The 16,926-nt window shown below is 41.4% G+C and overlaps 1 protein-coding gene across 1 annotated transcript in view; it reads right to left on the minus strand.

Moving 5' to 3' along the window:
• SLC10A7 (solute carrier family 10 member 7) overlaps positions 1 to 15,845 on the minus strand; it is a gene marked incomplete at its 5' end in the record, with an annotated part of 148,826 nt that extends 132,981 nt beyond the window's left edge. Inside the window, 4 exons of the mRNA XM_082482651.1 lie at positions 1,991 to 2,066; positions 6,731 to 6,867; positions 11,879 to 11,961; positions 15,746 to 15,845. Coding sequence (XP_082338777.1) covers positions 1,991 to 2,066; positions 6,731 to 6,867; positions 11,879 to 11,961; positions 15,746 to 15,845 — 396 coding nt within the window. The remainder of the gene's footprint in view (positions 1 to 1,990; positions 2,067 to 6,730; positions 6,868 to 11,878; positions 11,962 to 15,745) is intronic.
• Between the last annotated feature and the right edge of the window lie 1,081 nt (positions 15,846 to 16,926).

Raw genomic sequence — 16,926 nt, forward strand, 5'->3', positions numbered from 1 at the left:
AGGTGAAATTTGGCAAGGAGAGATGTGAAAGGGTCTTCTCCCCTAGCATGAGGGATGTGCTATTCAAGAAAAATTAACAATAGTCTGAACAACAGAGAAGCATCAAATTCCTAAAATATGTTTGCATTGGAAACTCGCTCAAGTTCGGCAATAAATTTGCCACACCCGTCGTGTGTGCAAACACTGAGTGTGTTTAAAAGGTGTTTCTCTTTTGCACACCTTCCTAGAGTCTGACTGAGAACTCCCAGTTCTTGATTCACTCTACCTCTGCTGTCAGCAACTATCTGCAAGTGTCACTAACAAGGTATGTGTTTTTACATTCCTCCAACACTGGCTTGGTACAGAAGAATTAGAGGTTCAAGCTTACTTTGTCAGCGATTTATACAATTACTTACACAAGACTCACATGACAACATTTCTGGTTTTCAGCTGGTATAAGATACACACACCCCCAGAATACTACTACCATAAAAAGGTGAACTCTAGTGGTCAAGAAACTAAAGTACCTCTCTCACTCCTGCATGCAAATGCTGTATGATATTGCCTTCAACTAACCAATCAGACCTTATTTTTTTTCCTCAGAGGATCTTTTCCTTGCTCTAAGGATAAGACAGACAGCGCTACCACTGAATGAGCACTCATTCAATACTTCATTTCATCCTCACTGTTCACTATGTGGCATCTTTGTATAATTTACAGCACCGACATCTAGAGTCATAACTAGAAAACTTCTCATTTCTCTGTTGATCACTATTATGTACCTGAATTATTTCCTTATGCTAATTACTCCACAGCACCTCCATCAGACAATATTATGATTCTTGTTTTCAGGTAGCAAACTGGGAGACAGTGATGTGCATCAGGATTGCCCGTAATTAGAGATGCTTGACTTGAGATGCTTTGGGTCTCTCTTCAGAGGATAGAGCAATTAAACAGCACTTTGTCAGTACAAAGTACAACTTCAATCTATTTCAGTGCTATCATGTGTTTTCAAAGCTGACATTAATCGGTCCCAAGAGTCTGAACTCAGAAAATGAGAAGTACACAACTAATAGCCATATTTAACAAATGTGGTTGAAGTGACTCGCCCAACCTCACACAGGAGCTCTATAGCTGAATTAAGATTTGGCTCTAACCCTCCAGAACAGCACCCCAGCAACCCTAGCTTTAAAACCAACCTCTTTTAGTGTTATTCTCTCCCTTCCTCACCTACTAGGTCTCACCCACCTTCAGCAGTTATGAGGAAGCAGATCTAAAGAAAGCAACCTCATTAATTAGCACACCTGGATTAAAATCCTAAATGCTAACTAGTCTTCCTTAAAATAGTAAGTGTTTTATGGATAAAGAAAGAGTCAGCATATGCCACTTTGAGGCAGAAATATAACATGACCAAACTGAGTTTGCACAAACAACTTCAATTCTGGAATTTCCTATCTGTTGAGAACTTTGCATTGCATCACTGTCAGAGAATTTCCCATTCCCAGAATTTTCATTTCATGCAGTTGTAAATAACAATATAAGATTTAAATGAAATTTTTCATCTCCATCACCACTTGCTATATTTGCAGCTTCAAACTTGAAGAATTCTTGCTATAGGGCCTGTTAATACTAAACACAACCCAAACAATCACTGCAAGGGCAGTTCTTCACCACAAAGCTAGTGGTCTGTGAGATAACTAGTACACAGTATATGAACATTATACAGTTATAAACTACAGTGCAACAACAAGCAGAAGTCTCCTAACACCAACTTCTACCACCTCAGAAGACTGAGCTTCTTTCAGTTTGAACAATAACAGCCAATAACACTACTTCCGTTGTTCGACACCAACACAATACGTGAGCTTTAATTCTAAAAGGTTTTACAAACCACAATAGCATCATATTGCAGTCAGTGTTTTGCCACACAAGCTCATCATAAACAAATATTTGTTTCAACTTCTGTTTAAAAAAAAAAAAAAAAGCATTCAAGAACAAAACAAAAACTCACCTCATTTCCACCAACAGCTTTGGTTAAAATCACTGCAGAAGACACAGGAGGTGGCATGCAGCCTACTGTCTGCAAGCTGAAACAACAAAAAGAAATGTTACATTTCTCACATGACACAAACACTATGCAACCTAAAATCTTAAAATACCAAATAGCTGATTAGAAACAATCATCCTATCACCTGCACAACCCAATCAGTTTGTGTTACAGTTACAGCCTTGCACCAGCTGGCAGGATTTCTATGACATCTCTTACCAACCACCACAGTGAAGAATCACGTCACCATTTAAAAACCCAAACACTTAACCTCTCCGTGACTTCATTTCCCCATCTATAGTACCGTATCTATGATTCACAAAGGTATGTACACATCTATCACAAAGATAACTGCATCATGTGTCCTGATGCAATAACATTTGTAGTGTTTTGAGATACCTGTAGCTATTTGGGGGGGAGAGGGGGAGGGGAGGCTATAAACCTATATTTTCTTGAAAAAGCTGTTCAGTGATAAAAACGCTTACTGCTAAGTAGAACAGTAAGGAGAACCATGCTCACTATTTCAGGTTCCCACTATATTTTGTTTTCCATCAACCCCTGCTAAAAAAATAAAAAAATTAAAAAATCACACTTTTTATTTCCTGAAATTAAAAGGCCATCAAATGTTTAATTTTTATGCATGTTTTCACTTCTTTGTAAAATCACCTGACTTCCATTAATTAACACATCAAAAATCTTTCTCCTGCATTTTAGAAGTCTAAAATACATTATTATTATCTGCCATTTTTTTCCATTGTTTGTGCAGCAAAGTTAGACGTATATAGTAAGTACTGTTGCAGAGTAAGAAAAACTGGTGAGCTTCCTTTTGTTTTCAAAGACAGTCCACAAAAAGTGGTTATTACAAAAACTAGTTGTATCAAATGTGTATTTAGAAACAAGAATATACCACAGTAGATTACAATTAAATTTGGGACTAAGTAAAATAGGCCTTCGGAGGAAAAACTATGTTGACTTGAAGGAACACTAAGGCATGAAATAAATAGTCTGCAAAACCCTCAAAAGCATGGAATCTACATCTGTTTTCAAGTATTAGAGTTTGAGACATTATTCTAGTTCAGATCAATTACTAGCAGTGAACTACTTTGAACTTGTAACTGTGTTAGTCCATCCATGAGAAACGCAATAGCTATAGCGCACAGAAGCTATAGCACACAGAACTATTAAATCCAAACAACAGGGAGCATACTGTTGTGCAACTGATATGCTGCAAATACACAAAAAGGTTAAATAGAAGAAACAGGTAAATGACAATGACGATATTCAATTTGTCAGCTAGAGACACTGTGGAAAAGGAAAGAGAAAAACAATGCAAGCATTATATAAATCCAATCACAAAGCGTCAAACACCACCTTGGAAGTACACTGTACCTTTAGTTTACAGTGAAGTAATAAGCTATGGAAGCAGAGAGTTGTAAGCACTTAGGATAAGCTCATATTGAAAACCCAAGAAATACAGGAAAAAGAAATTGTGTGGAAAGTTTGGAAATATATATGAAAATATACAGCAAACATGGTGATTCTGATGTCCATCCCCTACATCGGTTGTGATATTGTTATCTCTCTTCTATGTAGTCTCTCAGCAGTCAGCTCCTTGAACTTCTGACCTGCACTAATAAGGGGTGGATTAAGTTCAAAGTTAGCCAGAGAGGTATGAAATGTGTACAAGGGCATTCATCCCAGCTGGCAGGGATTTTCCACACTATAAGAGAAAGGTTTAATAACACAATCTCTGTGAACCCTCTCAAATTTAAAATAATACATTTGGAATTAAAAAAAAAAAAAAATCACTCTCAAGCCATGGTTTTAAATATTTGTCATATGAAAATATTAATCTGCAAAAAAGCCTGGCACACACTAAATGGAAATATTTTTAATCAGGTGTATTGAAACATGCACTTGTCAACTTTTCTTTCTTGCTTTGTATCAACTATGTGTAACACTACCAATATACAAACAAATTCCTCTAATGGCCAGCAGATTACTACAGAGAACAACCAATGGTAACATTCCACTGGTTCAGGCCATGCTACAAGCACTAACATCTGGGGTCCAAACACTTGCTGAAGGGCGATAAATAGTACCTGTAACTGCTAGTACATTACAGACAACTGAGTAAGTAGTACAGCATAGTCACGTATTTTAGATATGGAACTATCAAAGCCATATGTTGTACCAGGTCTTTCCATCTCATGCTTTACTGCCTGTACTGGAAATGCTATGTGTTAAGAGTGGCAAAATAGGTGAATCTGTGCAAACATTAATAAGTTGCTTCATGCGCCTTTTCAAATAGATCTTGTCAATGCAAAATCTAGTCAGCTAACAAAAAATTAATTTAAAAGATGCTTGGGATGATGTGAGTTTCTGCTCTACTTTATGTATTTCAAAATCATTGCAAAACAACAAACCTCCTAACATCATCCCAGACAGGGGGGTGGGGAGAACATAACTGTAGAAACACAGAGGAAAAGCTGGTAGCACCTAAACCTCCCTCCCAAATAACATTTACAGCAAAACAGACCATTATAGAGGATGGGAGAATCGACCATTCATTCTGAAGCAAGGTGGGAAATTAACTGTGGGCTCGACTGTGCCCTTTAGGCATAACCTTGTTTAGAGAGTAGTGGAAAACTACAGTCCTCGGGAAAGACACCCTGCCAAAGAGTGCTGCAAGTCCTTGGGAGCATATGCCTATTTTTCCAGGCCTCTCTGAAGGCTATCAACTAGCTCCTACTACAAGCTGTGCTAAACACGCACAATGAGGAAGTAACTTTGCCAAAGCTTGTCCTGTTCCCCACTGTTTTCATTAGGGTACGTCAGTGTTTCTAGGGAATAAAAACTACAGCTGTGGGGCATGGGGCATTAGAATGAACTTCTGGTTACACAGAGGTTACGCACAGGCAGTTCCTCACATCTGCTCCTCACCTTCGTTTCATGTACCCATAAAGGGACATGCAAGTACTTGCTTTAAAATGTGTTGTCCTAGAATTAGAATTACAAGCTCAGTATCTTCTGCACCTGCATAACACTGAAGGTACAGCTCCCATCAGGTTCCCTTTGCAGTGAATGCATTCAGAGCCACACAATGGAAAAACCAACAACAACTTTCATTAAACTCCTCAATCTGACCCCTCTTTGATTGAAGTCTCAATCCAACAGTGTTACTGCACTAAAAGATAAAGCAGGAATAGTAATCAAGGAACAAGGGCTTGCAAGGCAGCTTGAAACATATACAAGTATACAAGCTACAAGCTCACTGGTTAAACACAGACATTCCTTCAGGAAAAATGAGGCTGGTTTAGGGTCCATGTTTAGTGATATACACATACAAGTGTTTCTTTTTTTAAAAAAATACACATATATGTAGTTTTACACACAGTTTCACAAGTGTGTATGTATATATATACACATATACTTGTGTATATAACAGATCACGTACCTTAAATACTAAGAGCCAAAGCAGCACAAGAGTCATAGGAAAGAAGGGATGAGAAGTGCTGCAAGGAACAAAAACCGCAAAAATATCTTGCACCTTGCACTTCAGAAACTGAGACTCCCATGGATTAGGAGGGAATTTTGGCTCACTGTAGAAAATCACGTCTCTGTTCTAGCTGACGAAAAACTTCATAATGATTTTGCTTTAACGATTAACCTTTACTATGAATAGCCAAATGTAAACGGACATTGCATAGCAACGTTTTCATTTCCTTGATGTACTAATACTGGTAAGAAAAACAGTGCTAACTTTTAAATGATGTCTCAATTTCACCTTCTCAGTATCATACGGAACACCTGGAGAAGCTTCTTAAAAACAAAAGAAAATGTTCTTTTAGGTTTAGACCTTGTAAAAACAAACACGAGCAGCTTTATCATAAAACTTTTAAGACAGGAAACTCTCCCCAAGCAATGTTTCACCAAGCAGTAAGAAACAATGGGGATTCTTTAAGTAGTTTTCTAAAATAATTGATTTTTGCATTCAAACATTCCAGTGTAGCCGCATGGCGCTAAGTATTGATCTTTGATTCTGAAAAAAGCTTTTTATGTTTTTGGTTTTTCATAACATCTATCATTACTGCACCATCAATGCAGCTTTGGAAGCATACATTGGCAGGGTACACTAAAGATTGAAAACACATTGTTTTCATAGTAACTTAACTTCTGCTCATCTCAAAATTCTCCTCCTACAAAAACTTTACTCTCTCTCGTTTCTCGGTTTGTTTGTTTGTTTGTTTGTTTGTTTGTTTATCCATAACTGAGCTAGGAGCAGATACTGAACCCCAGTCTGGACACATGCAAGAAATGCTCAATACAGACTGTTTAGAAACAGAACGGAACACCAGTACGTGGCATACACACCAACTGATGTTTTTCCTTCAGCACTCCTTTTCTTCCTATCCTCCTTGAGACCCAGAACAGCACTTCAGCTGTGTTTTGTGAAAGAGAAAGCTAACCTGTTGCAAGCTCCCTACATATGAAAATAACTGACCAGACATTCTAAAAATGAGACCAGATCGCTGAAAGGATAATCTTGTGCATGTACTGTGTTTTTGACAGCAAAGTGCTGAAGCACAAAAACAAACAGCAAAATCTGTTAACAATACAAGTCTTAAAACACCCATTGCAGGCTAAGCAGCCCCTTAAGAAGACAGCTACTAATATATTTCACTCCATTATGCTTAAACATACCCTTTTAAAAGCCATTCATTTATAGGTGTGATTGATAATAGCTGAAGAAAGAGCCATATTGCTGTTGGGAAGAACACAAGTGTAAAAATCTGGACAAAAAGGTGTAGTTTCACATGCATCAAAGCACTTGTCAGCTCCTGCAAAAGAAAAAGAAGAGAGGAAGTTGCAGTCATAACAGAAGTAAGATCACGTTTGTGCTTTAAAAACTAGGATCATCTTTATAATACAAAGAGAGTGCGTGTCAAAAAGGCACCTTTAGGGATCATCTGATCTCCTCTTTAATAATGAAGTACATCCAGACAACATAAAAGCTTTGTCTGCTCCTGGGCATTTTTCCAAAAGAATTGTCCACCACTTCAATAATAGTGTAGCTCTCATAACAGTAGCTTTTCAGCAGGCAGCCTTAGCACTTTGTCACTGCTTCAAAACCTGTGTTAACTATGCTGTCGGCCTGTTTACTTTATTGACTGCTGATATCAAGAGGAAGGGAAACTTGTAGTGTCCGTGTGATTTCAGGTTTCTCTAGCCTAAAGAGAGCCACAAACTGTGATTCTCATTTATACTGTGAAAAAGGGATGTTTACATTACAAACAGTAATGTGTTTTTTTTTAAGGGAAGACTAGCAACCATAAAAAACAAAGTAATCTGCAGCAGATTTTGATTATTTATTGTATCAATAGAAAATCTATAGGAAAAAAAATAGGCTGATGAAGAACAGCAAAGAAAGAATTCCAAGACCGTAACAAGCTAACAACAGCCAAGCCATAAAATTCAGACAAATTAAGTGCAAAATACCACTGGAGACTGAGAAAACAAACTAACAAAAAATTAATTTTAAATACTGTAAGAGCACTCCAGAGAGGTGATCAAGTATCCTTATGCAATAAACCCTTCAGTTAGCTCTGTGTCTCTCTGTCTTTTCAGGCACTCCAAGGATCTTCTATGTAGTTTTTGAGAACAAGGAAAAAGTCTTGTACGTTTCAGCTCATTTCCACTATCATAGATTGAGAAGAAAAATTCCTTTTTCCCCCCCCTCTCAAAACAATTTGTATTCTTTTCAAGTAAACAATGCAACAGGAAAAGAACTGATGGCACTTTTATTCAAAACCCAATTTGCTAGGATTCTCTAGCTATCTGACACCCCAGATGCATTAAAACTACATATATAAAAAAGTGTATTTCCATTTACAGTAATTCAGCATCCAACCTTCAAATGCCACCCTCTCTCAGCTTCAAAACAGTTTAAATTTTATGAAACAGAATCAAATATTGCTTTTTTTGACCATCCAAATGCACACTGATGTAATTACACATCTGGAATTAACTAGCAATTCAGCACTGTGTCCTTGTTACTTCATCTCTCTTAATAAAACTACCTCCCAAATTTGGGTTATGGGAAAAAACCTTCCACAAAAAAAAAAAAAAAAAAAAAAAAAAAACCACAAACGCACATCCGTTCATATACTATTCTTAAAGTTATACAAAACGTGGACTTGAAATGCACATCTTGATCCAGTTTTACCAAGAAAGTATCATTACATTCACTGCTTGGTTAACTGAATAAAACAACATTTTTTTAAATAAAGAAAGCTCTTACATAGGCTAGTATGACTCTGCATGAAAAAACAGACCTTCTTCACATATAACCTGTCACAGTACCTATGGTGTTATGAATAGCTTCACTGTACTACTATTTCATCTTATCTCAAAAAGAAAGCAAAAATAAAACATCTAGTAGTAGAAACGCATCCTGTGTGGGAAGAAAAAGATACCTGGAAATACCTATATAAAAGTGTACATCTTAAAAGTAAATAATATAATTGAGAAAAAACAAAATGACTTCTTTCAAAGATGCTAATTCCTCCTCCTCTCCTGCCAAGTCACCTCCAGGGCAGATTTCCTAGTGGACAATCTATGAAGTCACCCCCAATCTAAGCACCGTGACATATACAGAAGTGCCCTTTTAATTAGTAATTTTACAATTGGAAAACACCTTAAAAACAGATTTGAAGAAAACCATGTGATACTTTCAAAAGCAAAATCCAAGACAAAAACTTGGGAAAGATTGGTTAGAGCTTCCAGGGGGCAAGGAAGGCAATTACAACACAGCCAATGTAGCACATGAAAGAATGCTGTATTAGTGGAACAGGTCTTTGCAGATCTAAATTAACTGTCTTTAAAACGTCTCTAGTGATTGCCTTTTAGAATAGTTATTCCTTAGACTGGATCGTAGAACAAACACTAAGGCAAACAGCCTTCACCCTCTTAAGGGTTTGTCCCAAAATACATCTGTCACTGTAGCCCTCAAAAAAGCAGAAAAGTTACCGCAAGCTGCTAGTTATGACTCTGGTTCTGCACAACAGGTAGAACAGGTTACCTTGTCCTTACCAGTATTTCAAACCCTTTAGAGAGCTTATCCTAGCTTATTGCTGGTCAGCATGGGCCCTTGTTGCCACCCAGCCATGCTTAGATGGTCATAGCTGGACTCCTCTGGGCAAATACCCACACAGAGCAAACAGTGTTTGCAGCGGCTTGTCAAATTCCTCCACGACAAAATGGATAACTCAAGTATGCGATTTAACTTCTGGGGCCCCACAGGAGGTATTTGCTTTAAAAGAGCAAGCTACCCAGTCACTGAAAACTGAAAGAGCATTATGTTAAGGTGGAATCAAATGTTCTTGTCATTCCCGGACACAGACTATTTCTACAAACATACGAGGACCTCAATCACCTCTAGATTTGAAAGTGCAACAAGGCCACACGCAGACAGGATCTCCCTGAACGCTGCCAATTATTTTGTAAAGTGCTTCCTGACTGCATGTTAGCAAATTTTTTTGAGCATGCACTTTCACAGCAGATAAAACCGGAAGTGTAAACTTAAAAGAGCATCAGCTATTTCTAATTTTGTCAGATTTATCAGAAGGCCTCCATGAACACTTACACAACTTTTCGTCATTTCATAAAGCATACCAAACACTAATTTCGATCCAATTAATACATTATCCAAGGTAGAACAGCCAACACACAGGTCAAGAACTAATAAAGAAAAAAGCAGAAATTATTTACTTTGCAATCCAATAAAAAGATATATTAACTGACTAATAATATCAACTGCAGGTTGTTCTTTAAACTAAAACATACCCCAAAGTATTTTAATAAAATCATGACCTGGCTTCCTAACACATTTAAGGATTGGTTTCAACATACAATCTTAGAAAGTAATAGCACAAGGTACAATGAGCGAAATGTTTTTCTTCCTCTTTATCTTTTACTCCCATGGCAGAAATTCAGAAAAGGCTTAGCTTCTTGATGGAACATAAAGCTGGATGTATAGCACCAGTCCTAACTGATGCTTCCAAAACAATCTGAGATCAGCTACCTGGACATAAACCTCAGCTCCTGTAAAAGCTTCATTTACATCAATATATTGCTTTTAGAACCACAGATGAAAAAAAGTTATGCAAGTTCAAAGTAGGACATGACACATTGCCCAGGAACCTCTCAGTCATGTCACCTTAACTAGGAAAAGTTAGATGTACAATACCACTGAGAATCTAATCAAGACTTTGATAATGCTACTGATGTCACTCTCGCTCACCACTGCTTTACAAATATAAAGCTTCACAGATACAAACTAGTGAAAGGGAAAGAAGTTTTATGTTTTTTCTCTGCGTGCAAAGATTCCTAACTCTGAAAGCAGAAAACTCCACTCCATTAGTACTACTTGAGCTTTGTGTTTCAGGTCCTCTTCTCTGTGGAACGAAGTGCATCTCTGCGGCCTATTTCCATTAGGATTAATTACTGTCCCAGGCAAATAGATAACATGGTTCTTCCTGCTTCCCCGTAAGACCACAAGGCTCTAAATAGCTGTTACAGAATTGACTAGAGGCTCTAGTGCCAGAACTGCCAGCAGACACAGAAGGAGAGGGTTGCCATCAATTCAAACACCACCTCCTTTTGCAACTTTATCACTATAACCATGATACAGGTATAGAAATTATTTTTTGTTGAACACACACTGTTCATCCAAACGCCAGCTTGCCCAGAAGATAACCGGACAATATAATGATGATTCTTTTAGGCATCAGTATCATGCAATATATGAATGACATCACCTGTTAACACAGCCAACAGTGTAAAAGGAATTGAAAAACTAGACTAGCTGAGGCATGCAGTGTTTCGTTTCAACCCTGGCTGTGCCCTGTCTTCTTGGCACATAGCCATCATTTCCCTTCTCCATGCTTCCTTTACACGTCACTAAGATGTTCTCGCCTTCATCTCTTCTTACTCCAGGATTGTTCTTCTTTGAAAAACGTGTGACACAAAATTTGAAACAAGTCTCAGTGTCTGCAATATGCAGCAGAACACAGGCACTTCCAAGTTCACTTCTCCACAACTAAATCCTATAGGAAAAGACTGCCAAGACCTGTATATTGGCCTTGTATCTGAAGAGGAACTGTTTTGTGTTGATACTAGCTGCTGTCCTGTGCCTATCCAGTGTGGTAACTTAAAGCTACTAGATCTTTGCTTCTGTCAATCTTCCAGTGACTAGCCTAAACAGTTTTACTTAGAGAGCACACCAGCAGATGAGATGAAGGACAGAGGCAGAGAGCTCACACCTTCTTTTTGTGTCCTACAGAGGCATGGACACTCTACATAGCCCCTCTCTGCCTAGTTCTCTACTAAGTTCTACCCTAGGATACGCAGTTTTCTGGACTGTATCTCAGCTGAGCAGTGGGGAAGCCAAGGTGCAGAGGGTGTGGCAGAAGGCAGGTGCTAGTGTGCTCCTGGGTCTCACCCTGATTTGGGTTTGGGACACATTCAGGGTGCAGACCCAGTCTCAAAACTGTGCTCAGTACTTCCATTTAGTCAAAGCCCTGCAAAATCAAGCAACCCACCCTCTATGGATGGGTGAAATTTATTCACACTCTTCTTCTCATCACATTCATTACTTTGTGAAGAATGTTCTGAAATGAAGGAGGGGTTAATTCCATAAACGTCCAATATTTATCTTCTCTTGTTAGCCATTCTCCCAGCATCAACAACAGCAGCATAGTAATTAAATATTCCAATTACATTCAAACCTGATAAAGCAACACAAAACTTTTAAAAGCAAAACAAGAATGAAGCAATGAAAAATTACAGTACCTCAGTTTTTAAGGAGAGTCCACTGTTAAAGAATATAGCTGAAACAGCAATGTAAGTTATGGTAATTTCTGGTTTCAAGGGTCCTAAAAAAATATAGACACAGAGAACAAAGTGAACTACAGTCAAAGAGATAATGATATGTATATATATTACATCAAAGTAAATAAGAATACTTAGAAAAATACCTGGAGAAAATCTAATTGTTAAAGTTTCTAATAAAAAGAATAGGGTTTCTATCAAGTTACAGAAAGCATGCTATTCTTTTTAAACAAAAGCAAACCAGTGAGCAGAGAGTGAGGTATGACGTCATACAAATTCAGCTTCTGTGACTACAGGCCACTGGGAACTAATGGGTAAATTCTGGAAATGTGAAAACTGGGAATTTTTCACAGTTCTGTCATCAGAGTATCCGTATAGCATCAGCAAACTCCAACCGTACATTCAAATAAAAATACTAGTTGCTCCCTCCACAGGGCCGTTGATATCATTCACATATCTACCTCTCACTTCTTCACCCACAATACACACACCTGCCTGGCTGCCTGCACAGAGGAAACCGCATCATACCTTGCAATGATTTCCACGGGGCAATACAATTCTGTGTCATTCCCCCACCACAGGGCTGTGGCAAAATGGTTCATTCCAGCCCTACAATAACACATTTCAGACAGACTGCTGCAGCGAGATCAGCAAGGGCAGATGCCTGCACCTCCAAGCGTTCCACAATATTAAAGGCTCACATTTGTATATATTTATATGCTTTTATCAGGGAGATTAAAATAAAATACTTTTTACACTCCTATAAAAATGATGAATTCTCTTAATACACTTTGCTTTCAGAAGCCACCAAGCACAAACTGTATATACTCATTTTTTCCACAAGCATTCAACCAGTTATTATATTAGAAAGAAAATATTAGCAGTCTACTTAGGACCAAAGTAATATCCTAACTCTGCAAGTGACAGTAAGTTGTCATGAGCAAAACTGCAGCAGTAAACAAGAAAGCCTTTACTCAACACTCCAGAAGAGAAGACTCTTTCTGCTCTCTTGGATGAATGATACATTGATGGTCATACTGGAACAAGGTCAATGATCCTTAAATTAGGGGGATTCGATCGTACACTGAGTCTAATCAAATTTGCATCTCAAGTCATTTAAACTCAAATCCTACTCTTGGAGAGGACTCTGTTGATGAGACACTAAAACTCTGTGTGTTAAATACATAAAATAAATTAAACAACCTATATGAAGTATAAGGTAAAAATAAGCGGGAAATACAAGAGTTAAAGTTGCAACAAAGCTCATGGCTAGTTGCAAAATTATGGCATGTTAACTGAACAGGCAGAGGGAAAAAAAAAAAAACAAACAGAAAAAATATCTAAATATATATAGTTATATAGAAAATTGTATTATATAGACAGATAATTATATATTTTTTCTAATCTTTTAGAAGATTAGAGCATATATGTACATGCACATACACACTTGGGCAGACTGGCAGTGGGTTAGTTAGCCTGGCTAAGATTGGGGGTCTTCCAGGAATCAGTTTTTCTATTTTAGGATTTGTCACTGGGCTACCTGAACTCCTTTACACAGGAGAAACCTCTACCACTACAACAACCACACGTTCACAGAGCACAGGGAACTCTGGTCAAAACAGACTCCATCTCTTGTGCAAAAGACTGGTTAGGAAAGCTCTTTTCACAAAGGAACTAAATAGGCTCATTCATCAAACAGGAAAACACACAAAAAGGGCTTGGCTTATGCCCTGAAGGTGGCAACAGCACAAATCTTGTTATTTGTGGCACAATGTTCCACTGGTATGGATGCTGGCCATTCAGTAAGGCCCTGCAAACTAGAGTGCATGGTTTTGTCAGCTGGAAGATGACAACCTGTAAAGTTTTTTCATATGCTGGTACTTCTCACCCCCCACCGCTCTTTTTTTTTTTTCCTGGTTTTAAAATGAGCACGGAGATCAACTAGCTTCAGAAAAAGGGTACCACTTTGGGGAACACATGCTCACAAGTTTCAATCAATGCTTACAAGATTTCCCAAGCAGGTTATCCCAGGAACAATACCGTGTCAATGCTTGACATATCTTTGCAGTAGGATAATTAGATGAAGTGTTCCATCACGGTGCTTCCATGCAGGAAGTAAACTGAGGAAAAATCATTTCATATTCTACTTAAAAGGATCTCCCACATTGCTGCTAACAATTAGCATGACAATCAAGCCAGAAAGGGACAAACCACCTGATACTATCAATTTAAAGCTGTCTTTAAGGTCTGCTGAAAACACAGCATGGATCCTGCAAGAAGCTCCATGTGGGTCCTATTCACCTATGCAAAACAGCACACAGATGTTAGAAGGGATCCTTGCACAGCAGGAATTTGCCTACCCTGAACTCCATGAAGTACCGGAGCCTTAGTTGCCACAGCAAGTGTTCAGAGCCATATTTTTTTTTTAATCTTTTTTTTCCCAGAACCTAAGGCGGGGGAGAAAAAGGCTGGCTCCTCAGTGAGAAGCTGTCTATCCTCAAACTTCAGCTCTGTTAAGAAAAAAAAAAAAAAATAAAAAAAATCTATGCGTATAGAAGTACAACTAGATTCTTCCTTCCCTCCCATAACATGGAATTGCTAAAGGAATTCTGTTTGAGTGTTCTACATCCCTTTTCTTAAATCTTCAGAGATCAATTAGAAAAAAAAAAATATAAAATTTAATCTGTTTTTGAAAATTGTGAACATCTGGAACCAAAGTTACAACAGAAACTAACCAGAAGATGCTGCCAGCATTTATACTTAAAAGACAGGCTCTTTATTTTAAAATAGCACTAGATATTTCATCAGCTTTTGTTACAAGAAACAAACAAGACCTCACTGCTTAGAAAAGGACAGATCTTTCTTCTGATTTGTTTACTGTGAGCATTTGACACCATCATTCTGGCACAGTCATTTTCACTGTTTTCCCTCATCTTTCATGAGGAAGCAAGAGGGAACAAAAAATTATATCTTTAAAATACGAGCATGTTATTATAAAGTACAAAAGTCATCTGGCTGAAATACAGCACCTGGGATTTTAACACAATATACGTTAAGCTACACCTCTGGAGAAGCTCGCAGATGGCAGACATTCATACACTGAACTGTAATGACTTTATGCCCATCTTAAAGTTCTTGAAGTTATTACTTAGTTTAACAGGAGTACGTTCAAAGTGAGTTGCTAGCCGGTTTTCATTACTCCTAATCCAAAAAGAGCAGGCTATTACTCAAGCAGCTGGTACAGCGCCTAGCAAAGATACACGCAGGAACGCACCGTGAAATACTTCACGGGTACCTGAGAAACAGTGACCGATTAAGGAGCAGAGAAGGCGAGCTGCTGGAGGTGCGGGGGCGGCAGGAGGGCCCGGCGGACCGGGCTGTGCCCTGCACCCCGCAGCCCGTCCCCCTGCACCCCCGGGACGCTCCAGGTCTCAAAGTTTCTGCGCGGACGCCCCAATGCCCCAGGGGCACCCCGGCAAGTCCCAGCAAACCCACCGGCGACCTTCCTCCCGGGGCACCCGCAGAAAGGCCCGCAAACTCCCCCTGCCTCCGCACCCCGGCAGCGAGGCGGCCCGCTCCCAGCCCTGCCGCCGGCACCGGGCCCACCCCGGGCAGCGCCGGGCCCGGCCCGCACGGCCGAAAGGCGACGGGAGGCTGTTGGGGGGGAGGCAGCACCGGCCACCGGGAGTTGACAAAGTATCGCCGGGCCCCCCGAGGGCGTCCGGCCTCTCGGGCGGCGGCTCCGGTGGCCCCCGCCGGCGCTCCCCGCACCTCCCGCCGAAGCTGCCGGGGCAAAAGCGTCGCCGGCGGGGCAGCGGCCGGACTCACCCCCTTTGACGCCGACGGCGGGCTCCAGCCGCGCCACCGCGATGACCAGCACGATCCCGAGGATGAACCACTCCTTCCGCAGGCGCTCCAGCAACCCCATGGCGTTCCCCGCGGCTCCCCGCCGCCCGGCCCGGCACGGCGCGGCGCAGCACGGCGCAGCGCCGGGGCGGGGTGCAGCCCCACCGCCCGCCGGCAGGACCAGCCGGATCCGCTGACAGGAAAAGTCTCACCCACCGCCGCCATCACTACCACGCACCTCCTAATAGACACGCAGACGCCACCACGGCGCCGCCGCCCGCCCGCCGGCCCGCAGCGCCGACACCCCCCGCACCTCCCTCACACGCACACCCTCACCGGCTTCGGTCGCCCCGCGCTGCATCCCCGCGCTGAGGCGGGGGCGCCGGTGGCCACCGCGGGCGGCGGCGAGAGGTGTGGAGACAAGGACGGCGTCTACGCCGCCGCCGTTGCTGCCGTCGGCGGGCGCGGCTGGGGAAGCGCGGCCCCCAGACCCGGTGCCGGCGAGTGGTGGTGGGGGCTCGGCGGGCGCGGTGGGGCAGCGGGCGGCGGGGGCGTGCGCGCTCTTTTGGTACATTACAACGTTTGCGTGACGCCTGGCGTTTGACGCGCGAGAGGGCGAAGGCGAGCGGGCGGTTGCGGCCGTTGGGCGCGCGCAGCGGGCTGAGGGGGGCTGTCCCTTCCCGGGGTGCGAGTACCCCCGCAACAGGCCGGCCGCCCCCCGCGGCACCCGGGAACGGACGGCCGGGGAAGGGGGGGCCGGGATCTCTCCGCGGCGGCGGTTGGAGACTGAGGGATGGTTCATCGTCGCCGCGGAGTTCAGCCCCGGTGTCGCTGAGTTGCCGTAGGAAGGCGCCCGCCTGTCCGGTGTGAGCAGAGCCGAAGGCATCTGCCTTGCCCGCGGGTAAAAGCAATGCCTATCGCGACCTGCCGACATCGTTCCCAGCGGCGTGCCAGCGCCGGTCGAGCCAGCCGGCTTCCCAACGGCAGGCGATTCCCTGTGCCGGAGGTCGATGGGTTTATTTCAGTGTTAAGTACATCTGCATTAAAACAGCGGATCATAAAAAAAAAAAACAAACAAACAAACAAAAAAAAAACCAAAAAACACCTCCCTTCTGGTGCCCGCCCTGCGCTTTCCATCTCCTATTCCCCCCTCGTCCCCGCTT

This window comes from Vanellus vanellus, assembly GCF_965231255.1.
Source record: "Vanellus vanellus genome assembly, chromosome: 4".
In the NCBI taxonomy this organism is placed as follows: domain Eukaryota; kingdom Metazoa; phylum Chordata; class Aves; order Charadriiformes; family Charadriidae; genus Vanellus; species Vanellus vanellus.